Source organism: Sabethes cyaneus, chromosome 3 (genome assembly GCF_943734655.1).
Source record: "Sabethes cyaneus chromosome 3, idSabCyanKW18_F2, whole genome shotgun sequence".
Taxonomy (NCBI): domain Eukaryota; kingdom Metazoa; phylum Arthropoda; class Insecta; order Diptera; family Culicidae; genus Sabethes; species Sabethes cyaneus.
Genome location: NC_071355.1, coordinates 22,247,506 through 22,273,708, shown reverse-complemented (window position 1 = coordinate 22,273,708; position 26,203 = coordinate 22,247,506). Strand labels below are relative to the sequence as shown.

The window sequence follows — 26,203 nt, the reverse complement described above, 5'->3', positions numbered from 1 at the left end:
ATTATGGGCCATTGTTTAATTTCGTATATTAAAACGGAAAATGCATTTTTCTAGGTGGTTTCACCGTTATTCTATGAATACATACCTATTCCCTCAATTTTCATCCATTTTACGCTCAGACACACAAATTTACGCCGCTATTCAGCTTGTAATTCACAACCGACTTTTTATAACAACCGCAAAAATAACAACAATTTGAAAGTCGATTGGAGCCTACTGACGCCTTTTGGAAAATTAAGAAAATTAACGCATTGGAATTGCGTGTATTGCTGTCAACCATGCAGCAGAATGTTACTGTTATCTATTGAACTCATACTCAATAGTTATGTATAAAACTAACTTAAAGTATAGACTGGCCCATAATACTGGGTGGCCCATAATACTGGGGTGACTGTATTTGCGCACAAAACGATCATCCGTGAAACAGACAAGTCAAAGCTTCTTTTCGCGGCTGACTGGAAAACCCACAATCTGCTGAGAATTACGCGTGAATACTGGATTAGGCACTGCCCCTTTTCCGAACAGTTAGGCGCATTAAACCACAAAGACGGTTGATATGGAACGGCTACCGGCAGACATAAACATGACCATAAAACATATTAGCTTTTGTAATTCGATACAATCAGCGACTGAGCGAACTGCAAAGTAGATTTTGAGTTTATCAGCATACCCGACTCTGCATCCTGGAGGAAGTATCATGCAGACATCGTTGTAATTCGGCGAAAATAGCAAGGGTCCGATGGTGCTGCCCTGAGGTACTCCGGAAGTCGCAAGACTCAAAGTTCCACAGTTTCACAGCAAGACAGCGGTTTTCAAGGAACGATTTCAACCATCGGACAAAAGCGACACAAGCACCAAGATGCTTTATTTTGGCTAGCAGTATGGCGTGGTCAACCCGATCGAACGCAGCTTTGATGTTAATATACACCGTGTCGAGTTGTGCTCCACGTTGTAGACAATATAAGCTGAACTCCACCAGATTTGTGCTAATGCTAATTGAGCGACCAGGAAAACAGCCATTCTGATCAGTTTAGATGTATTGTGGAAAACTTCTGTGCAACGAGGCACCGATAAGGATCTCAAATAATTTCGAGCCAGCGCAAAGCAACCTTGCCCACGGTAATTGGCAATTTTTGTTTCCCTTTTTGAGTACATATATATAGCATACTGGAAATGTTTCCTGAAGAAGCGATTGGTTAATAATAAACTGTAGAGGTTTCGAAAGAGCAGATGCGCAATTTTTCAGTATAATCAAAGGTATTTCATCCGGCCCGGGAGACGCCGATGATTTCAATTGCTTCAAGGCAACTTCAGCTTCATTTTGCGTTAAACTAGTTATGTTTATATCGCACACGTTTGCAGGAACGAACTTCAGAGCTTCCTGCACATCAAGGGCTAGAGCGAATACAAAAAAAAAAACAAAAAAAGCTGAGCAAAAAGATTACAGATGTTTATAGCATTCCTGGCAGATAGATCACCAAGTGACATTTGAGCAGGAAGTTTCAAAGTCCAAGAAGCGCTTCTCGTTAACGAATGCCCAGAGCATTTACGATTTTGTTTAAGACCCCTTGCTTTTGCGAAACATATCTCGAGTAAAGATGGCAGTTGGGGGGTTCTGTATTGACGACTAGCTCTAACCAACTCTTGTTTTGCGATCGCGTCTTGTAAACGGAAATACTTCAGCGCCGCACTGGATATCTTACGTTTTAAACGACGGAGCAATGAATTTAACAAGGGTGGTTACCGCTTAGGCCTAAGTCGTGGGACAAAGTCGCGAAAGAATGATAAGAGCAGCTGGTTAAAAAGGGAAACGGCCATATTCACATCAACCCCATCCAGGAACATTGAATGCAAAGCTTCATTCAGACCAGAAAAATCTGTACGATAGAAATCAAACTCTCATTCGTCAAGTAGAGTGTGTTGCTGCTTCGTCGTAATTGCCTATTCCCGTCCTATCCAACACAAATTATTAAAAATAGCACCATTTTTATGACACACTATGCAGAACTAGTTATTCCCTAATATTTTAGTTTGTTGTCTATCATACGCGATCAATCAAAGTGAGCTGAGATCTATTTAAATGCTTTTTATCATTAAAGAAGTCCTGCCAGCCAAATTTCGTACGTTTTTTCGTGCGACGAAGAAAATGTCGACTAATCGTTTCAATTTCCGTCATTCATAAATGAAAATAACTCATGTAAGGCATTTTCGTTGTTCAACAGCCAGGAAGACTTGCCTGACCTGCAGAAATTTTGCAGAATAACATTTGTCATGTCGTCCTACACAAATACATATGCGTTAGCTTTGTAAACATTGTAGTGATTTTTAGTTCGGGCGATGAAAAATTTTTATGGACGGATTTTAAAGCGGTACGACGAGTTTAAGAAATAAAGTCAGTTGGGTAATTTCAATAATATGCTTTAGTAATCGCGTTTTAGTGATTTCAGAGTTCACGAATCGGAAGGTAAGTGTGTTTTAGTCAAATTAGTACAAGAACTTTTGTAGTATTCATTAAATTTACCCAACAAATGATGAAAATTAGAATGGCTTTACTTACTACGACGGGAATTAGAAATAAACCCTCCCTCTTTGTATCGAACGAGGGGCGGACAGCTAAGAGAGACAAGTACCGGAGGATGTAACGGAACAACTTTGTTAACAACTTCACTGATTGACATTAGCAAATACCAAGTCCAAGGCCCGGTCACGGTTATTCGTGAATGGATTTATCTGCTGCATGTCGAGTAATGCCAAAGTATCCACAAGTGCACCATTTACAGCAGTGTATGTATGATCGATTTGAACTTTTCCAGAAGCTGGGCAATTCCAACGAAGGCCGGATTGGTTGTAATTACCAAATAGTAGGTGAAAGTCTAGTGACGCTAGTTTCAATCTCACGATCATCGACAATTCGCATGCAGAAGAACTGTATCGCTTAGAGTCAGTAGTAATTTTCCTGTACTCTAATACTAACAGCCGGCTGCGAAGTCTCTTGATAATGAAGGGTAATGTCTAAAGACGGTATAAACCCAATGCCTTGGTTTTTGTATCGCTTAGAAACTGCAAACTCTTCAATCAAACTCTTGATTTGCCCGTGCCAATGGGGTCGCGGTCATTGCGGTAAACATTATATTCCGTTCTAAACAGCTGCGGTGAATGGAACCGGTCATTAAGCCAGGTCTCAGTGAGAACCATCACATCGACTTTTGTATCACTAACTGAGATGAAGAAGTCGTCGACTTTGATGCGGAGTCCTCTAACATTTTGATAGTATAGGCGAATACAGGCTGATTTTGGAAGGGTGTCTACAGTAGCAGGAGGGTAGTAGTATTCCTCCCAGTGATGTTCAAAACTCGAAATCTCAAGACTTATCAAAAATCCAAATCAACTTGATCCTATGCAGAAAAAACTCACGCGTGAGTTTTTCTGTTTTCATAGCAAAAGTACAAAACTCACACATATTTCTTCCCGCTTGATCATATTCTGCTTTGCTTCAACTGTTACTTGGAGCTATGCACATATACAAATTCCTTGTTGAACAGCATAAGCATTCTCGTGCGATACGTAGCTCTGAGTGAGAGCATGAGAAAATGAATCTCTAAATAAATCGCAAACTTAAACTAAAACGCACATTTAAATTACATGTTTATCTAATTCTTATCAGGCTTGTTACTTTCTAGTTAAGAAAATGTCGATTCCCGCGAAGGTAAAACATAAATTCCGCCAATATGTTTGCCATCTTAATTCATGAATGTGAGCTGCATTTCTCGTTTCTGACGGTAGATTCTCTTTTGCTCTCTGGTTCGTTGCATGCAATGCCAGCTGTGGAAGAATTAAACAAAATGATCACAGCTGAATTTGGTTCACATCGCATAACAACAGAAACATCGCGTATAATAACGAGAGAAATTCATATGTGCGTTTCTCGCTTGTGATAAAGGTTGAAATTTCATGTGCTTGAAATCTCATTGAGTTTTTTGCTGCTATGAACTTTTCAACACTGGTCTAGTGTGGTTCGATGGTTTAATTTATCGAAAGCAGCGGAATGGTCCGTGGGAGGGGCCATTCAGATACCACGTGGACAGAAAAATACCAATTTTTATAGAGAGTATCCCTGTCTAACCAGAGCACCTCAGTTTGCCCGTCTACTTCAACATGACCTTTCCGACGCGATGTGGTTCGTAAAGTTTTCTAAAGGCGAATCCTTCCGTAATGCTCGGTTCATGTGTTTACATCTAGGTTTACGTCAACATATGCCTCATCAGAGGATAAAACTTTAAGTTATAAACAATCACTGAACAATGGTTAATGGTAATATGTATAATTAGTGCAATATTTCTGTTTTTGGTATGAAAAAAAAAAACTTGTCCACGTGGACATTTTTTGTTACCCCTCCCCCCCCCCCTTCCGTGGACAAGCGTGAACATTTTTATACCCCCACCATCTCCTAAACTGTCCACGTGGTATATGGATGGCCCCTATGTAAATAATGTCCGTCTACGACCGGTCGTCAAAACTTTTTATCACGTCGGACGTAAAAGTTAGAAGATAGGTTGTCATGGACCGCTTGGGCATAAAGCCGTGTTGATCGTCTCCGTTCTACGACATATTGCTTAAAGAATGCGAATACAGGTGCATACACAACAAGCTCGAACAGTTTTGATATTGAGTTTAGTGCAGAGATGCCGCGATAGTCATTCACATTTCTCCTATTCCCGTTTTTATGAACAGGAAACATGTAGGCCAATTCCATATTGTTGGGAAGACACGTAGTAGTACACCCAATTCGTTTTTTGCACGGATTTTTTTTACACGGATTTTTTTTGCACGACTTTTTTGCACGGTTTCTCGAAATAACACGGATTTTTTTTTACACGGTTTATTTTTGTATCTAACACACCGTAGGCGTTAGTACGTTCTGTGAAACATCCCTATTCTGTATTTCGAACGGATTGGTTTTTCGAACGAAAGTGGATGGTATTCTTTATTCCGCCAGCAAAATCAAATGGGTGAAACAAGTCGAACGAAATAAAGATCAGATTTTCCGATGTTCTACTGATGGCGATCCCTTTAAAGACGGAAAATGCAATCCCGAAAAGCAGTTGACGAGAGGATGCGTCAAGCGAGATTTCCGTTAAAACAATTACATCGAAGTTGGACTCTGTTACAGCAATAAAAAAGTTATCGATTTTGGTCCGAAGTCCACGCACGTTCTGGTAGTAAATCAGCAGCGGATTGGAGTTCTGCTGCGAATCAGGCCCAGAGCGTTGTTCTATGTTCCGAGTTTCCAATACAAAGTCCGTTTTTCATCGCTTGAGTCTTTGTCGATTGTTCAGATACGAGTTACTTATTAGGTCTTTCGTTGCTCAAGTTTTCAACCCGCAACTAAACACACTGGTTAACAGGAGTTGTCATCTTCAAAAGTTGTTAGGAATTTGGGACGTGATTTCGGACTGTTCGTGCCCGGTTTCGGATGATCCGGAATAACCAACACCATTCGGTCCTAACTTCCTTCAAGAAGAAAATACTTCAAATTGGTTTATTACATACTCGCTGCTCGCTAGAGTGCGCGCGCATGGGATGCGCCCGCTACCTGCCTGCCTGCCTGCCTATCAACAAACTTTTGATGGTTGGTTGTAAAATGTGTATGCTCTCTCTCCCTCTTTCTCTGTTGTTGAAATACCTACACTTGTCATTATTATATCGAGGAACGGGGCGTGCGCCCCGCGTCAGCTCAAACCTAGTTTGTAAAATGTGTGGTACACATGTGTGTGTATGTGTATGTGTGTCTTCTCCGTGTTTGGATTGGATAATTCTATCTGTATTGGTTACGTTCTGCTAATACATTTGTTTCAGTTTGGAAAACTCTACTTGCTTGGTTGGTAGACACGCTCGCTTGCAATTCTGCATTAGACTTTTTTTGTTTGTTATTCTTTCCGTACCTAGTTTAGGATATAATGTTCGATACACGTTTTCTCCTTTCATGCGCTCGACAGTAATCACTTTAGTACGTGTCTAGTGGTTTGTTTTATATATTTTTTTAAGAGGATTTCCTTGATTGATTCAAAATTTTAATTATTAATTTTGGTTAGTTGATTTTTTTTTTGAGTAAGAATAAAATACGTCCATACAACATGTGTTCGTTTTGTGTCAGGTTTTTGTTTCTCAAAAGTTCTCAGTAGTCTAAAGTTAGTATTGATTTTCATTTCCAAAGATTCCGGGCTAAAACACATTCTGCAATTTCGTTGGAAAAAATGCCAGAAAATTGAAAATTGACGTTTAATTTTAATAGATTGCCTGCTTTCCTTCCTACTTGATATAGTCGCTGGTGTTTGTTGTGGATAGAGAGGCAAAGATATAAGTTTTGCTGCATCTGGTTATGTTTTGAATATTGCATTTCAATTAAGGAGTCAACCTATGCTTTAATATCGCTTAAAGACACCGTGTTGTTTATAATGTTTCAAATCTAATTCTTTCGTGTAATCTCTCACACATGCTTTTGTGACAGGTAATCAATGATAATTACTTTGAATCCAATATCTATTAGTTTCTTAAAGGATTTTCTCTCTTTATAATACGTGTTGTATGTGTTAAAATTTCAGCAGAGCAGAGTACCTACCTTATTAACGACAAATCATCTACATATCTACTTGCCACCTTCGGTGTCCATGTCTACCACCGCATTATTGGTGCCGCCTTCGCCCTTGTTCTCTTCCTTTTTGACCATTTTTCCGTCGGCTAAAACAACGGCTATTAGCTGCAAATCTGGGACAATTCAAAAACAGTAATACACGCACGCTTACCTTCATTGTCGGCTCCCTCGGTTCCGGAGCGCCTGCGCTTGCGGGTGAAGCGCCAGTTGCGATTGCCGACAAACTTTGGCGGTGGAAGTGGCTCCATTCCGAGCACTTTGTGAATCTGCCGGAAGGCGATGAATCGAAGGAACATTTGGGCCGACACGGTAATGTCCTCGCGCTGTTGTTTGCTCAACCCGGCGAGGGCATCCTCGTGTTCCTTTTCGCACGGGTCCAACACGCCGGGACCGTTGATCAGCAGGGACGAGGAGATGGCTTCCATTACGCGACGTATGCATTCGCCGGGAGTCAGCGGACAGCCGGCCGATGAAATAACCTTTTCGATCAGCAGCTCCATAGCCTGCGTGTACAAACGACAGTTACTCAATTAGTGCTGGTGATGGTTTTTCGGAGGACATCTAAGCGGATCTTACCCATTGAGAAATATGTCCCCAGATCGGAATTCTCTGGCAAAGGTCACGCATGATTCTCATGATCATCACACAAGATTGCAGTCCAGTTGCTCTAGCCTTTATGGTACAGAAACGAAACGGCAGGAAAACAGTTAGTTAACTAAACTCGGAATCAACTCTTAGCTTAACCAAATCTAGACAATTACTACTCTTATTAAATCTACACTTTGGTATTGTCCTCATTCGTTACCAAATTTTAAACCAAAACAAATGGCTTTGTTTAAAGAAACTTTTTTTTATGCTTCACTCACATACACACGATTGGGTTATTTAGTTTTTCGTTTCACGTTGTGTTTATTACACGTCGGTGCTTAGGTCTTAGCTAGGAGATATAAATTTACGCAACTATAAAAGGTTTATCAAGAAAACAAAAACGCCTTTACTGTCTGTCACACACAGGTTTTGTATGAGTGTTGAATGGTTTTCTAAAACTACCTACCGAAGAAGACTGATTATTAAACTAGTGAGTATACATTTAGAAATAAAAATTGCGAGAACCAAAAACTGTGTGGAAGGATAAAAATTTACGGACTGAGACAGCCCAACACACTTCTCAAATACGTGCGCGTACACAAATTTGATTTCCTGAAAAATTTCATTTTAACTTCCCCCGCGGAAAAGCAAATGTCGTTGGACTTTTCCCACCCCCTTCTTTTTGCATTCGTCTCTTTTGAAAACCTAATTCAATCGTAAAATCTAGAACTAATCCCGTCCTCCAACCTTGAGATACCTACTCAAATACTCTAGAGAAAAAAAAGATCGTACAACGAATGAAACCAGTAGAAGTAAAAAAAAAAAAAAGAAAACTGTACGGTATTACGACGATTAAAACTAAAAGAAGGCATCATAACATAATAGTAGGTAGTAGAGGTAAGGTATATTAAAATGAAGTACTTTAGTAGAAACACACAAACCTGGAACCACTTCGCGTGTCTCAGCGCGGCGAGCGCCTGGAGACAAGGCTCCCGTGGCAGTAAATCTTCCGTGCTCGGAGCGACCTGGTCGGTCGTAGCGGTACTGTTAGCATCTACATTTCGTTCGCGTTCGGTTGCGGTTCGTTCGATTGTAGTAGTAGTAGTAGTAGGTAGTAGGTTTTGTTCAGTTTTGTTGGATAGTTTTGAAAGGGTTGTTCCGAAGAGTGTTCGAGATTTTTTTTTTTTCGTTTTTTGTTTTTGTTCCAGAAAAGATAACAAATAAAGAAAAAAGTAAATCAGTTTACAGTTTACAGGGTGTTTGACCATTATTATTGTTCTTTTGCTGCTGGGAGGCACAAAAGACAAATCACTCGAGTTAGTTTTTTTTTTCTTGATTGATTTCATTGTGCTTCAGGATCAATGATAGTCATCTGCTGTGGCGGGGGCAATGAAAAGTAAACTAAATTTTGTAGTTTCTCGCAACCAAGCGGCGACAACTACCATTAATCTCATTGGATGTGGAGGGGAAAAAGATTACAACACACGTTTTGGATGGTCAAAAATCCTGTTTTTGTTTTGCTCTATCATAGGGGTGTGGTTTTTTTTCGGTAGTTGAGGGTTGTTCTGCAATCATATTTGTGGTTACTTTTATCAGTTCTGCAGGGGGCTAGATTTATGTACACCTAGCTAATCCATTAAGCACAGCACTTTCTCTCGGTTTCTATTTGACATTGTTAGAGATATCAAATCTATTAAGCCCATCTTCAATGCATCATTTTCCAAACACCAACGTGGATGTCATCTGAGTATTGAATGCTTCTTTCAGCAGAGAGAATATAGAACAGTGTGAAGAATCCTCGAACATCGTGTGAGTTGTGTGTGAATTACTCGGAGCAGACGATGACATCCAGATTGCTTGTTTTTCCTCTGTGCACTGTTATTTCGGTGTATGGTCGTGGTTGCACTTCGTAATATGCCTTCGGTTGCAATTACGGCTTATCTATAATAGTTTCCTTTTTTTTGGTAATGGACTGAGTAGAACAAAGTATCCTTCGATGAATGCTAGGAATGATGCTCGTAGGGCGGATAAGAAGCAAGATAAAGTCATCGGAAATGCTGGTTTGCTGGGCTCCGATACGTTTTTTATCTTGCTTTCACCATAAAATAGCGAATCCAGTTGATTCCGTCAGATATTTTGTTCTCCATCGATTCAACAAAACATGGCGAAAAATAGTTTAACCAACGTGCGAATCCTGCCACGCCGCCGATGAACTGCTTTGAACTTGAACACAAACGTCATACTCGAAATTTATCTATCATACAGTTCTATGCGACTAGGAACCAACAGTATCGGTGTTATGCCTGGCAAGATATCGATTAAACTGTTTTGGCCGCAGCTTAGGTGTTCATTTCTTTCGTGCACACATCGCCCGTCCTAATAACCGCTCACGATTAAACTGATACTTGTTCACTATTACGAATACCGTTCGATGGTATTCGATCATTCTGAACAGCGCGCGAATGGAGTCTATTTTGTTCAAGTTGGAAAACACGTTTCTTAGAATGACAATCATTTTTCTTTCTTTTTTAACACTGAAACGACCGTGAAGCGATCATTTGACCCCCCTTATTTTTGCTCGTTTTCGTAGCATTCACCTATTTTTATTGAAACATATATTTAACACATCATGCAATGCTTGTTGATCTAATAGTTATCTTTTCATTGAGAAAAGCATTAACCGCTAATCTGTTAAGGAAAAACATTCGTTTTTAAGTTGGTATGTACCACAAGGGTGCAATCTAGAACCGATGCTTTTTGATTCGCAGATTTTATGTCTACATTTTACGGCTTTATCGGTTTATTAAACTATTTAAAATTTGTTATTTTAAAAGGGATCACTTAAGTCAAGTCCTTCCACCCTACACCCAGAGCACTATGGGCCAGAAATTAAAATTACGAGACAAATATATTTGCAGTTAAACCGCATGTCGCAGCTCAATGTGGTCTTCGGCAACTTTTTGAATGAAAAAATGATGCATATTTTGAAGGGGTCATCCGATATTTAGGTGTTACTTTAACAACAATTTCTGTAATAACTTTTTGAGTAATTTTTTTTTCACCTTTTTGGTTTCAAAATGTTAAATGTAAACCATTTTCAAGTAATTTTTCTGAAGATATCAAACTTCTACCTTTTACCCATTTTCAGCCATAGAACTTTCGACCCCGCAAATCACATTTCTTCTTGTAACATGTTTATTTCAACAGATAGCTCAATCTCAGAAATATTTTCGCTGAAGACTGGTTTTCCTTTTCTGCCTTAATTAATAAGTTTAACTGATTTTAGGTTAAAAACCGTCTGATTAAAAATGTGTATTTTTTCAAGGGTGGTGTCTTCGGAGAGGTAAAATAATAAAATATAGCGCATCTTATTGCACTATTAGGGTGACCATGAATTCACCTATTAGGGTGATACAAACTTTTGTTTTCTTAAATAATTTAAAAAGTTCTTTTTCTTCAAAAGTTGCAGAACACACAAAAATAAGCAACTTTGCTGAATAAAGTTACTATCTATCTCTAACCGGTTGCGAAATATAATGATGTGTTAAAAAAGAACACTTAAAATTCAATTACACTCAATAACTTTGCACACGATTATTTTATTGCTTTGAAGTTATTCAGTATGTTGAAATACATATTTTTTGTGAAGACTGTTTGACGCTAGGATGCATATTTGTTAAGTTATAAAATGTTAGAAAAAGAAATCCGCACTATTTCCAGGTATTCTCTGAAATACTCATTTGGGCAGACAACTTTAACAATTCCCTACAAATTGGTATGCAAACTAATTGCAGATACTTGCAGATGTTTTTAACCTAAAATCAGTTATATCTTATTAATTAATGCAAATAAAGCAAAACAGTCTTCAGCAAAAATATTCCTCTTTTATGTGCAAAATATTTTCTAGAACATCACATTGAGCTGTCTGTTGAACTAAACATGTTACAAGAAGAAATGTGATTTGAGGGGTCGTTTATAACCAAAGGTCTATTGCTGAAAATGGGTAAAAGGTAGAAGTGTGAAATCTTCAGAAAAATTACTTGAAATTGGTTTATCTTTAATATTTCGAAACCAAAAAGGTGAAAAAAAGTTTACTCAAAAAGTTATTACATAAATTGTTGTTTAAGTAACGCTCAAATATTGGACGACCCCTTCAAAATATGCATCAATTTTTTATTCAAAAAGTTGCTGAAGGCCACATTGAGCTAAGACTAAGACATGCCGTTTAACCGGAAATATTTTTTTCCCGAAATTTTAATTTCTGGCCCATAGTGCAGTGTCGACGAAATTTTCGCATTTTGCGAACCTAAGGCTCGCAGCTACCGAACCCCCAGTGTCTGGTAATGCGAACAGGGATGCGAATAGCCAACCCCGATGGAACTGCTGATCGTATGCTGATAGGGGAAGCTGCTGACCAAGTCCAAAACAGTGCTGGGGATTTGAAACCGTAATTTTTCTGAAGATATCAAACTTCTACCTTTTACCCATTTTCAGCCATAGAACTTTCGACCCCGCAAATCACATTTCTTCTTGTAACATGTTTATTTCAACAGATAGCTCAATCTCAGAAATATTTTCGCTGAAGACTGGTTTTCCTTTTCTGCATTAATTAATAATAAACATGTTTAAGATTTGATCATTCAGTACTGTAATTTATGAATAAATTGTTTTGAAAGGTAGAAAGACAAACATTGCCAGCAGTTCAGTAGTCATGTCCATGGACCGACAGATAAAATAATACTACCAGGGAGCGCCGCGCTCCGGATATAGCCGATGCAGCTTTTACAATAGGTTTTCTCTTCTGCAGGGTGGCCACAAAACTTCTTGAACTTCTTTCCCGACAGAAACTTCCTTTATTGTTCCGTTATAAAAAAAGGTAACATATGCTGTGTATATTGCAGAGCAAAGCTCAAGGATCAAAACTATCTATAACTCTACTATGAGTCTACGGAGTGCACTTGTCGATTCTGCCACGAAACAGAAGTGGAAGTTCAAATAATGTAGTAGCCGAAAAGCAGGTATCTTTATAGACAGCCTGGGCACGACTGGCTCTCAAGTCCACCAAGTGTGCATCCAAATTAGTTTAAGAGTGCAGCACAACTAAGGAAACTTTCCCGCCAAAACAAAGTTTCATTATTCAGGGTGCCTAGACACTGCGGAAACGGGAGTAATGAGCTTGCTGACAGCCTAGCGAAACAAGGATCAGCTCAGACAGCAGCCCGTCAACGATACGCCAAGCTGGGGAGGGCTGTTAAGAAGTCTTGTAAGCAGGACTAGAGAGCCAGGGTCAACTATCTAGCTGATGAATGACGACGTTATTTTTTGCAGCCTTCCGCTAGTGGCAAACCCATCTTTGTCAGCCCAGATGATGCATCAGCTAGCAATATATTAGCAATGAGGAAACCGCAACTTTTCCGATGGACTGGATGCAGGGCATATTGGTCAAAGTTCTTAAAAAAGGAGACCTAATTGAATGCGGTAACTGGCGTGGCATCACGTTGCTTTGCATTACTCTCAAAGTACCCCGTAAGGTAATCCTCAACTGGAGCCGGGAGAAAATAGACGCTGCTCTCCGGCAGTAGTAAACTAGATTCCTTGCCAATCGATGTGTGGATCATAACATGACTCTCATGTATGTATTATGTTGGAGCAAAGCAAAGAAAAGTAAAGCAAAGCAAAGCAAAGCAAAGAGCAAAGCCTAGGTGCCACATTCCGTTATCGAAACTTGACCTTCTGTTTTTATACGACAAACTTCGCAGCCAGCTGTTAGAATGCAGGACAATTGCAGGGCCAGCTGGTACGATCGTATTGACCCTAACAGCCTCTCCCAGTCGGGATTCGAGCATACGACGACTGGCTTATTAGGCCAGCGTCATACCTCGGAGTCAACTGGGAGGCTGTTATGTTGGAGTAAGTCATCGAAATTCCGACCTGTTTTCTTCTACGGACTTGAGACAGTAACTTTGCTTACGGAAAACATCCGTGCACTTGCCGTATTTAAACGAAAGTTGTTGCGGACTATTCTTGGCGTAGTACGAATGGACAGCGGAGAGTGACCTAGGCGTATGAATCACGAGCTGCAAGCACTATTTGGAGAGATCCCCATTGTACACCTGGCGGAAGTTGGTGGACCGGACACGTCGCAAGGATGGCGAACGGTAGTGCAGTGAAATCCGTCCTCTTCAGGAACGCCACCGACACCAAGAATAGAGGGACGCCAACGTGATAGATGGCTTGACAAGGATGAAGCTGACTTGCGTGTGTCGAGACGCTCAAGAATTTGGCGACAAGTTAACCCAGGATCGACTACAGTAGAGAGGAATTCTTCGTACGGCAAAAGCCACCCTGGCTCTCTGCTGGTATACGTAAGCAATCTCACACCAGCAGTAACCGGGGTAGCCAGCCAGTAACCAGCAGTAATAGGGTCGGACAAGGTGCCATTGTGCAACATCTTGCATGAGAACACCTCGTACTGAGCCTCGATGTGGTCTACACATGATCGATTATCACGGAATCCAGTTTGCTACCGCCAGAGAGTAGCCTATCTTTTTCTGGATCCGGTTGAGGATTACCTTACAGAGTACTTTTACAGAGTGATACAGAACGACGTGATGCTACGCTTAGTCACCGCATTTAGTTCACCGGAAAAGTTGCGTTTTTTCCATATTTGCTGCGTCATTTGGGCTGACAAAGTTGAGTCAGCTTGGAGCATCTCGGCTGAAATGTACTCTGTCTCTAGTAGTCTGCTGTCTTCAATTTCATCCCATGATGGCACCTCTGAGTTGATGCGAATGTTTTATTCATTTAGTCAGTAGCTGACCGGTGCTGTCGTTTAGTGACAATTTTGTTTTTATCCTGGAACCACTAAGGTGGCGAGAAATATCGTACAACACCATTGACATCGGCGGTTTCTCCTTCTTCGACTAGGAAGTTAGTCTAGGCTTTGCTGGTCGATCGTTCGCCGAATTTCATCTGAAATCAAAGACGTACTTGATGCCGGTTCATTGCACTTTGACATCAGTTCCTCCAGCTGGCAACTCCGATGCTCGGGATTCAAGTTGTTTGACAAAGGCCCTTTTTACCTCGGGATTTTCCAATGGGCGCACCTAACGTTACAGCGACTATAGATTACAGCTCAAGCAGCACACTTTTGTCATTTCTGGTTGCTGCAACTTATGTATGACTGAAATTAGTCGTTAATCGGTTACCACAACTAGTTTATAACAACTGTGCTAGTAGGGAGAGCCGACAAGGCGTTCAAAAACCGCTAAATTTTGAATCAAAACGGAGAGTACCATTATCAATTAAGGTAACTCCGCTTTGATTCAAAATTTGTGCGGTTTTTGAGTGCTTTGTAGCATCTGTAGTCTGTAGTCTCTATACCTATCGTAACGACAATCAACTTTCTCCTCTCGTCATCGGACAGGTGCGAAGCGCAAGCGTATCTCAGTGGTAAAAAGGTGATGCTCGGATGCAATATCGGCGCAGCGTTTGTTGCGTACATCATGTTGTTTGACCCAATCTTCGCATTGAACTAGCCAGTCCACTTGGGAATATCACTCTTCGGGATTTTCTCGGCGACGCTGTTCTGCTGACTACCTATGGACTTTCTTTACCCTGCAGGTCAGCAGCATCTGTTCCTGTTGGCGCATAGCACTGGATTGCGGTAAGCTTTCAAACCCATGTTCTAAATCTGGTCATGTTCTGATATGTGATATCAGTTATTCCAGAATAGAGAAAGATACGCGTACCCGGTCGTCGGATCTCGTAAATTTACCACATTTTTCATCTCTTTCAGCAGACTCGTGCGGGCCTCATCAATGGATGTTCATGTCGTATCCATTGCTGTAAGACGCAATGCCTCTTTTTACCGATCGTTCTAACTGCTCCCAGGTACCACCCACACTGGGTGCCCCTGACGGGATTAATACCAATTTCGTTCTCTCGTCGATAAACGTTTCGACAAGCTGCTAGTTATCATTGCTCAGTTTTGATCTGCAAAGATCGACCCTCTGTCGATCCGAGGATTTCTACAGGACTGCCGACTGTTCCCATCCGTAATCCTAATTCTGTATGCGTTATATGACCCTGGATATTCTATTGCACGCCATAATTGTCCTACTCTAAGCATTTCATTACATTACTAACTATTACATGACTAAGTTTTACATTACTATAACAAATAAGAAATTTCTTTAAGATTATTATCATACTAATTTCTTCAATTGAAAATAACCTGACGGTTTTAGGAATGTATAAAATGCTGAATCGAATGCTCTATTGTGATATTCTAAATAAGGTAGTTAATGTTTTATCTTTTTAATGAAGACTGCCAATAAAAGAAAACAGAACGATTCAAATTTATAAAATATATGGGCTTAATTGTGCCCGGTTTACCCAACTCTAAACATAATAGACTCCATTCGCGAAACCCGTTTGGTATAAGCACTTAAAACATACACGCAGCACTTCGAAAAAAATATCAAGAACCCGTGACGTATTCTCATATTTCTTTCATTCTCAGCAAATCGTAATTTGTCCGATTTCGAAACACCAATTTCACAACGTTCCGCGGACCATCAATGATTATTGAATCCTCGTTTGTCAACCCTTCTGGACTAAAAAATTCAAACACGAATGAAAGCAAAGCAAAAGAAAAACCGAAGATCGCATGACTTTGAACTTTGGACTGCGCAGAGCGGGAAGGTATCATTGAAACTGGTAGCTCGAAATCGTGATTTGTCTTCTGGCCGATGGTACAGGTTAACGATTACAGATTACAGGTATAGAGAGAGAGAGCAGTTTGGCAGAAAGTAGAACATCTAGCTTTCTTGCGGACGGAAAGGAACCGCCAGTACTTACCTTCACGCAGCAGCGGCGAAGTGAGCGAGATTTTTACCGTAATCGTACCGTCCGACACCATAACGGCACCCTCAACCGGAGCCATTGTGACCGTGTACTTGTGTTCCTCGGTAACTTTCTTCAGCTGAATCGGTAACTCGGTAACGACGCGCTTCAACAGAGAAGTGGTCGGTTTTTCAGCACACAGTACCACCAAGTGAACAGTATTGTCACCGTGCAAGAGCAGTCCTGTTCAGAAACGATATGAAAAATTGTTAAATTCGTTCAAAACCTCACTTTCAAAAGAAATGCAAACCTTTTGCAAGCAATCCAACGCGCATAACGCCCTTCAGCAAACGGATACTGCCACCTTCCGTTTCCTTGTGGAAGGATATCATCTGGTTTGCGTCCGGTTTGTTCTGTTCCTCCTTGCCGTCCTTCTTTTCTCCCTCGGGTTCCTTCTTTTCCTCCTTGCCACCGGTCATAGCATCAGAGACAAGCTTCAGTGCACGCTCGGTGTGCGAAACGATACGTTGAATCGTTTGCAGCTCTTCCTCCTTCGGATAGATCTCAGCATGACGGGCAACGACATGCCGATCGTCGGACGATTCCGGACGGCGCCCTGGAAGCATACCAAAGAACGGATGTCGTCCAAACTGACGCATTCCGTGCTCTCCATCGTCCAGCTCGGCTTCAGCCATGCGACGGCGATTCCAGTACTCTTCCTGCATCGCTTGACGGTGGGCTCGAGCTTCGGCCATTTTCTTCTGCTTCAAAGTTGGCTTAACATCAACGAACAGATCTGGCTGAACCTTTTTCTTATACTGAAGACGGTGACGGCGACCTTTCATGTGCATTTCCTTCGCATTCGGGTCGTTGAACTTGCACTCGCAAAGCTTGCAGTTGAAGCTGACCAACTTGCCCTCATCGTCCATGATCTCTTCGATATATTCGCTGCCTACGGGTTTAACCGATTCGTCGTGCTCGTCCGATTCACCCTCCTTCTTTTCGTCGCTGTTCGGCGCCGGGTCACATGCCGGAATCGGTTTTCCCAGCTTGGTGTGTAGTTTAACCACCTTCTGGTGCTTGGCGCCACGGACATGAGCGGCATAGGCGTCATTTCCGGTGCACGTTACATCGCAAAGTTCACAGTGCAAGCTGTTTGGCGGCCGGACCGGGGTCGCAGTTCCCGGCTCCGTAGCCTGTTTCAGCAGAAGCTCACGCTTCTTGTGTTTCTGACCTTCGAGATGTTCGCGATAGGTTTGCGGCCCAGCACAGCTGATCTTGCACACGTCGCAATAGTGAATTGGTTGCGGCTTAGGGGGAGCCTTCGTACGAGGTCTGTTGAATGGGTGCATTCCCATAGGAACCTTTTTGTAACTGAAAAAAATGAAATAACGGAAATTGTTCTACACTTCAACAGTGCTTTATTCGAAGGTACATACCCTTGCCAACCCCCGCCTTGTCCCTGTTGACCACCAAGAGCATTGTTGGCTTTGTTGTTCTGCTGCTGAGCGACATACATGGTGGCAGCGCTGTACAACGCCGATTCGTATCCGGAATAAGTGTTAGTGTTCTGGGCGACGGGCTGGGCCGTTGCGGCCGACTTGGGAGCTGTGTTCACTGTGGTCACGGTTTGCGAGTAGCCGGTAGTTTGCGGCACGTAGGCCTGCGGTTGTCCACCGTACTGGGTGGCCGCCTTGGCCGTCTGGATAGTGGCTCTCGTCGGTTGAGCCGTATACGTGGCCTGGGTAGCCGGCTGAAAATTGATTACCTTAGTCGTACCAGCTCCAGAAGTGTCGTACCCGGTCGGGGCCGCCGTATAGCCAGCTGCCGCTCCTGCCTGCTGGTAGTAGGTTTTACTGGTGTCGTAGGTTTGTGTGGTACGACCGTAACCGTAGTCGTAGGTTGCCGCTGTTGCCGTGGCTGGTAAGTGCATTAAAAAGAAAATTAAATTTAGCTTTAAAGACTGCGCAAAAAATCACTTGCTGAAGGTTATAAAACTCAAGACTTTTAATGCCGCGGAGGTTACGCAAGATTTATTAATACTTATGGAAGCTTTTGCATCAATTGTTTTGTAAAAACCTAAACACAATGAATTGGAAAAATTAGAATTGTAGTTGATAGGTCACTATCGAATACTTCTAAATCTGTTTAATTATGTTTTTACGCTTCTAAAAGTCCTATTTTACATCCATTTCACGCAGCTAGCACCATGGTTTGAACTTTCCGAAGCGAACTAAAGTTGGAGAGATCCTCCAACCTAAACTACCATTACGATAGGTACCTATCTTTAAAAAAGTGCATTGACCTCGAAACAACGGCACGTTGTTAGGCAGAGGTGAAGGAACCGATTGCACCGCTATGCAACTATGTATGTACCTAGAAAGCAAAGCACAGATTACTTACTCGCGTACGTTCCGGGAGTAGCCGCCGTCTGGTAGGCCTGGTCGTATCCGGCTGGTCGCGCTGTTGCGGCCGCTGCTGTTCCGTAGGTGGCTGCTGCTGACGGTGCGGCCGCAGTCGCTACTGCATAACCCGTTTGCGTTGTCGGATAGGCTGTTCCGGTGGCCGTAGTACTGCAGGACACAATCGTCGTCGTCGTCGATGCCGGAGAGGAACAGAATACAACAAACATTAATAAGACGACGGCGATACGCACCGGTTCGGGACACTAGTTTCACACAACTGAAGCTTCTCCGGTTCCGCCGAGGCAGGATCGAACGTAAGCGCATCCAACCAGGCAGGTTGCGGAGCCGTAAAAAGAGATCGATCGATTTTTCACCTTCTGGAGCAGAGACCGTCTTCGAGATAATGTGTGAAAAACGCCGTGTCTCAGGCAGCCATTATGAATGAACCGTGAGCGAAAAAAAATTGCCGGTCTCCAACCAAGCGCTCTCTTCCGCTTCTCACCAACTCACTCTTTGAGCGGCGATTAATATGCCGGATTTTTTACAAAAATGTCTAAACCTTTTAATATTCTTAAAATTTTTGTGAGCGTATAGACAGTGTATTTACTAATTCATTTTTATTCAGAGCAAAACGAATTTAAATGGAATTTGGGAGAAAAATTACCAAATGCGATTGTTGCGTTGTTCAGAAAGTGCCTTTATCTATACCTATAAAAATGGATTTCTGTCTGCCCGTATGTTCCTTATAGAATCGAAAACTACTGAACCAATCGGCGTGAAAATTTGCATGTAGAAGTTTTTGGGGCCAGGAAAGGTTTTAGTGATGGTTAGAGAACCCTCCCCCCACTAAGAAGGGGGGGTTCCCATACAAATGAAACACAAATTTCTGCATAACTCGAGGACTAATCAAGCAAATAGAACAAAATTTGGCATGTGGGTGTTTTCGGTGACAAGAATTTATTCTATGATAAATTGAGACCCCTCCCCTCTTTATAAGGGGAATTATAACTCCTCCAGGGTGTCGATTATCCGGTGGAAATAAAATTCCCTGACTTTTCCCGATTTTTCCAGGTGTATTTCGAAAAAATCCAGTTGCAAAATATCTCGCTAATTTCTCTTTTCAAAGTGTTTATTAGACTAAATTGGTTGTTAACTCTTTAATTACTTATTCTTGATGAATCCATTTATCTTCGTTGTATTATTTGAATCCAGATCTTGTTTTTATTCAATCTACTTGCCGCTAGTTTATAATATTCAGGATAACTTCGGGTTTGCGATTCTATCGACTCTGTGCTCCCAGTCGAGTTTCAAACATATGACTGATTTGTTTGACTAAATCAAGGTTTTGAGGCTGAATTGGTCTATCCTCCGAAAACGAATTAATCGTAGGTTTTCACTAGTGATCGACATCAGAATAAAAATTAAAGTCCGGGTTCCGGTACAAATGGGTTAAAAGTTGTAGCTAATTTTCAAAAGCTGATTTTGGTTCAGTTTGATTCGTTCTTGTTTCGGTTACAGTCTGATTCCGGTCCGGAAGTCTGGAATTATCGACATGCAAAATTTCTTTGTTTTAATAGTTGGACTTTTTCTAAATGTCAACTCCCATGACCCAATGAATAGTTGTGCTCGAAGCGTAGAATAGTGTTTTAAGAATCTTGCTACATTGGCCGCAGAGAAAGCAGAAAATGTATTGTTTCAACAATAGTGATGCACAGACTAAAAATATGCGCTGTGCGTTTCAACATCCACTAGCCTAGCACGAACTTTTTATGTCACTTTCCATGCAAAATAAACAAATGCACAGGTTATGCATAAAACTTTTATGCTAAATATCCGATCAATATCGAAGAATCCAATAAATATTGATAATGATCAATTAGGCGGTGAGCCCTTCCGAAAGTCGAGCAAATCGTTCCAACCGTTGTTGAGAAACGTGGTCTGGTAAACAGCGGATCAGTCGCACATTCATGAAATTCTAAATTTCGAAACTCTGTGAAATTTGTACGCAGCAGATTGGTTGCACGTGAGTCAAAAACTTCATTTGTGCACACGTGATGGCATTGAGAAAAAATGTGCCAGCTACTTGAAATAAACTTGAAATCCCTGACTTCAAATGAAATTCCCTGACATTCCCGGACTTTTCTAGGTTGAAACGAATTTCGCTGACATTTCCAGGTAATTGACGCAGATTAGTGATTAGCGAAATTTGTACGATTATCGAGTAAATTATATCGGTTAGCGAATTAGCGGTGCCCAACACTGTGTATTTTACATAATTCATTCCAACAAGGTTCCCATTTAGGTCAAGTAATATTTCTGGTAATGTTGATCGAAGTAATCTAGATTGTATTGTCATCTCGATAAGCAAGGAAATTTAGGTAAAGCTAATCATGAAGAGGATAAGAAAAGGTAAAGCGGACGACTGAAGGAAGGTAGAAGCAAAATATTAAAAATTTTAGTTGATTTTATAAATTCAGAAAAGTATTACAGTCATTTGACCGTATTACGCAGTTGCAAACATATATCTACAGGCTGCGGGGACTTGGTAGTGGTTGGTTTAAGGTGTTTGGAAACGAATTCCCGTTTGTTACCATTCGTCGGTAACTTTGATTGCGGATATGAAATGGGGAAGGCAAATGAGGAGCGACCAATATAGCTCTAGCCATCCCAAGCCCCTAGCTAGCGCCTCCACGTGGCCATACCTGGAAATGCTCTATTGAGTAGCCAAGATAGGAGGTGCGATGCTGGGTGGTTCCCGGCTGCCTGGTCTCAAAACCGTGGTTTTGAGCAGACGGCGGAGCCACACGGCCTAGCTAATAGGTAAGCTTAATAAGTTATTTATTTTTTTGTTGTTTTAGCTTATGAAGCATCTCCTGCTACTAGTAAAAACTTTGGCCAAAACGAGTTTTAATACTGTACATGGATACCAGAATGAAAAATTAAACTAAGTATTAGAAGCACTTATGGAACCTCAAAGGACGCTACTCTATTCCATACGAAGGACTGGTGAGATTCTACCCACATACATTGGCAAGTCCTTGAAATGATGGTGGCTTTCCTCTACTACTACTACTACTACTACTACTACTACTACTACTACTACTACTACTACTACTATTCGTCGGTAACTTTGATTAAAGTGTGGAACTGTAGGGCCCAATTATATGCAGATAGCTTACAATCGAATAAATATCAATCAAAACAATCGCATATAAATATATAAAATGCATAAATATCTGTATTACGTCACAACGCCCTGGGACTCGGAAACAAAAGAGGCCTTCTGTGCCCACTCCACGACTCCCAGAGTCCCAGTGTGCGAGATTTGGCAGCTTCCCCTTCTGGGTGGCTGCGCCTTTCCAAGGCAAGAGCTTAAACGTTATACATATTACGCACTAGCTGTTCGATCTCGAGGGTTGGGAGGCATGTGCGACTCTATTGTTTAAAGCTTCTGTCGACTACCGCGAACGCCCAGGTCGTGCTGCGCTCAATTTACTTTGTAGACCTATCTTGGGACAGTGCATAAATGCCCGGGAAATATAAGATGAAATTTGTTCCATGGGTCGAGCTCTGATAATCACTGATGATCCGAGATTTGGTTGTCTGGATAATTGATGGCGGGCGCGCGGTTGAGGACAACCAATGTCAGACGGGGCTGACGAGATCTCCACTTCTTCACTATACATTTTAAAATTCAAGTAGTAGAAAATGTCCAGGGAAAGCACGTTCACAAATTCGATCTATAATTTTTCCTCTTATCGCCATCACATTTAAAGTATAACGTCCTGGCCTTTGACAGAGAGTTATCAGGGTCATTACGTAGAGCCCGCGCAGGATCGGAACGCATAGGTCTATCGGCTATGCTTGGGGCTCTTCCTGTGTTTTAGTGGGCGACATTGCCTATGTCGTCAGGTAGAACTGGTGCCTGAGGTTTCCCTGATACTCTGTTTATTTTTTTATTTATTTGTACATCAACAGGCCTTGTAGCCCAAATGATAATTTAACTTAAAAACTACGCGCTATTGAAAAAAAGCGATTTTTCTGCACGTTACGGCTGACGTCAAATTCGAAGCTGGAGTAAAAGCGGTTAAAGTGGCGTTGGAGACCGGTAATCGTGCTGAAGCTGCTGTAGTTAGTCCGTCGATTCGGCACGTGTGAAAAGTGGCTATTGCGCAATGTATGGACTCCGGACGTGAATATCGAGGTTTTGCAATATTTACGGGCAATCCACCCGTGAGGTCAATAAATCGGAGACAATTGTTGCTCTATTTACATCGCGACGAACATGAAGGAGGTCGATGAGCCTACAGCGTTGTTCGTAGCTTGGCAGCTGGAAAGGGTTATTCCACGGAAGTCTCCGAAGAGCAAAACGGATGAATCTCCGCTGCACTGACTCGATTCGGCTAACTCCATTTTGATAGTATGGGATCCAAACTGGAGCACAGTATTCAAGGTTGGAGCGGACTAATGCACAATAAAGAGCTTTAAAGCAGTAAACATCGTTGAAGTTCTTGCCGATGCGCATAATGAAGCCAAGGTTTCTGCAGGCTTTGTCCACGATGTACGCGATGTGCTGTTTGAATGTAAGTTTTGAGTCGAGCAGTATCCCCACGCAGTTTTCACGACGTAATGGCGTATTTGACAGCTTGTAGTCAAAAGCGAATGGGCTCAACTTTCTGGAAAATGTGATGACTTCACACTTGTTGGGGTTAAGCAGCATTCGGTTGTCGACACATCATTTGTCAAAGGTCGATAGTTCCTCCTGAAGTACAGCGGCGTCGGATAGATTTTCGACTTTTAAGCATAACTTGAGGTCGTCAGCAAACAAGAGTCGCGGACCTTTAAGCAGGTAGTTGACGTCATTGAAGTAGATAAGGAATATTAAAGGACCAAGATGGCTGCCTTGTGGTATTCCAGAATGAGCAGTGTCCAGAATGAGCAGTGCTGATGATCACACAAAAGGGTCCGGCATAGTTTTATACGCTATTGCTGTTGCAGTTGAAAACTGTAATAATCGACTCGCGACATTCGGTTTCATTCTTGTTCTGTGTGTCGCAACTACGTCGCACGTGGTGCGCTGTACAGCGCATCAATGTGCGATCACAGCGCACCACGTGCGACGTAGTTGCGACACACAGAACAAGAATAAAAGCGAATGTCGCGAGTCGATTATTACGGTTTTCAACTGCAACAGCAATATCAAGTGAACAGCTTAATTAGGTGAAATTATAAACGTTTTACTAGACATTCTTTTCAAATCCGCCATGCTTGGAACCTAACTTCCAAAACAACCACTGATGAAACCTACAAGTCAGGAGCAGCAGCAGGAAGCAAGGCTATCATATGGAAAATGTATAGGAAAATTTTAACTTGAAAGTTTCCGTTAATTTTCACTGAGTAGCGATTAGAAAATAATCTTTTCATTAAGCCACACAATTGCTGCATCCTTTATGAATCGAATGGTATGCGAACCATCAATATCCGTCCTAAATTGGAAGAGCTATTAGCGTTCAAAATCTTTCATGCTTTCGTGACGCTAACTTGAATCCAAATGTTGGATCGACACCCTGCGGTAAGACGTAGTTCTATGTCAAATAACCGAAATTTTCACGTCCAACTCGCTCACTTCTAACGTTCACTTTCTCGTTGCCAATTCGTTGAGCGTCTGGACACGCGCAAGTCGGTTTCAACCTGTTCGCTTCTGACAGATAAAATTCATCCAGTTCCATCCCGGATTGAATAAACAAATTCGCTATATATTTGCAAACACTCATAATTACCAACCGCAATGCTAAGAAAAAAACTAAGCTAAATTACCTTGCAAACAAGTTAGTAGCTAAATAGTGATCTACAGGTGAATCTTTCAAGTACATTAGTGTTCAGATTGAAAACGGTCAAGCGAACGAGGGTCCACGGTATATCTCCCTATCAATGGTTTAAAAACTGACTGTAAAACTCCCGTAAGGGTTGTTGCAAGAATAGGCCGACAAGTAGGTAGCAAAATAAGGCAATTCGTCTTACACGCGTACTTACTAAATTACTAAATAGGGGGTAAACTGGGGTTTTCCATGGGATGGAAGTCCTCGTCTGCCGATTTAGTTTCCGTTTATAAGGATGAGAAATGACTAATAAGTGAAATTAACGGTTAAAAGACTATTAAATTGAAATACTTGATGTTATGGGAAAAATTTTAGGACTAAACCGTCCAATAAACTTAATTTCAGTGACAAAATTTACATCCGCAGGCTGACTTTAACCCTTTTCCTTTAGCATGTTATCAAAATTCAAGAGTTTTATATGATGGGCAGGTTTGGACATTATAAAATATCATAAGGTTTGGATGTCCACCAAAACATTTAGGAAACTTAATACTTAACTGGTAAACCACATTTCCCTCTTAACCACCCTGTTCGTCTTATCACAATACCAGTAATATTATTTATTTAAACAGAACACCAAACTGAGTCCCGGTTTGATAGAAAACTTTATTCCAACGAATCAACATTTTCGAATGTCTCTCAAAAAGGTTTATTTATTTTTACGATAATTTAGAATTTTGAGAAAATTTGAATTTTAAACTCCATATAAGTTTCCACAGGGGCAATAAGGATTAAGAGGTTCTTGCTTCTTATTAAACTTGTGGTGTAATTGGAAACCATCGAAAATACAAATACAAAAAAAAATCAGGTTTTAGATTACATTAGCACCGAGTTCTCCAGATTATTTTATAATGACAAATCGCGCAATCTAAATATTTTATCAAGCTTATTACTCCTAAACAACCACCGTTGTTCTCACATTCATATTCATTCTAGTAAAACATTTTCCCACTTTATCTCACTATCTCAAGCTCACTTCAATGTCATCACGACGCAGCCTGCTGCAGGGCAGCCGCTACCGAATGCTAGCCAGAAGAGCAAAATTTTCCACTGACCAGATTTAGATTCGCCTTTTCCCCAGAGGAAAACACACTACAGCAGGAAACTTCACCGCCTCGGGGATCCCGGGTACTTCGCGGGCACTTTAACGATAGATTCACTTACCCGTACTGCGTTGCACCGTGCGGAAATCCGAAATAATTGTTAGTAGCCATACTTTTTCAACACATCGACTACCATACACTCTCTGCAACTGTGCGGTGAGATGATCAAATCCACGAAAAGTCACAACCTCACTATAGCTTCACTGGACGAAAATTCTATGCGGAACTGGTAAATTTTTCACTCGAAAACACGCATCCGAACGCTCTCGCTCACTTGGCTTGAATGGTGAAAAACGATGAATTGAAGAGATGACATTTTGCGGTTATGTCAAATTTTAATTCACCTCTTTTTGGTATTGCGGGATTGTTTGAAAAACACGGAACACAATTAATGATTAGCGAATTTGTTTATTGCCCCTTTTATCTATTTTTTTTCGTGCGTTTCTTTATCCAGCTTTTTACGAGCCATAATGGCGGACGTGTTCGTAATATTTTAACAGCATTTTTGACATTTCCCTAATACATCGCACATTTTCTTTTCGTACATTCCTTTAGTTTTACCGTGAACGCGCGGAAAGAAAACGTGCGATGTATCCAGCTTTTTACGAGCCATAATGGCGGACGTGTTCGTAATATTTTAACAGCATTTTTGACATTTCCCTAATACATCGCACATTTTCTTTCCGTACGTTCCTTTAGTTTTACCGTGAACACGCGGAAAGAAAACGT

At 41.4% G+C, this 26,203-nt stretch overlaps 1 protein-coding gene across 3 annotated transcripts; it reads right to left on the bottom strand.

Moving 5' to 3' along the window:
* Positions 1-3,718: 3,718 nt before the first annotated feature.
* Positions 3,719-25,734, bottom strand: LOC128741682 (zinc finger RNA-binding protein). Of its 3 annotated transcripts, none has more exons than XM_053837645.1 (9): positions 18,491-18,832; positions 17,527-18,007; positions 16,398-17,461; positions 16,103-16,330; positions 8,182-8,294; positions 7,229-7,324; positions 6,804-7,155; positions 6,620-6,738; positions 3,719-3,822 (listed from the first exon to the last, which is right to left on the bottom strand). In XM_053837645.1, exons 1-8 carry the CDS (start codon positions 18,717-18,719, stop codon positions 6,647-6,649), a joined length of 2,655 nt encoding a protein of 884 aa, XP_053693620.1. In that variant the 5' UTR covers positions 18,720-18,832; the 3' UTR covers positions 3,719-3,822; positions 6,620-6,646. The 3 variants fall into 3 exon arrangements, with proteins under 3 accessions (XP_053693620.1, XP_053693621.1, XP_053693619.1); XM_053837646.1 differs by lacking the exon at positions 3,719-3,822 and adding an exon at positions 25,536-25,734 and having other exon boundaries at positions 5,515-6,738; positions 18,491-18,660; XM_053837644.1 differs by lacking the exon at positions 3,719-3,822 and having other exon boundaries at positions 5,515-6,738; positions 18,491-18,831.
* Between the last annotated feature and the right edge of the window lie 469 nt (positions 25,735-26,203).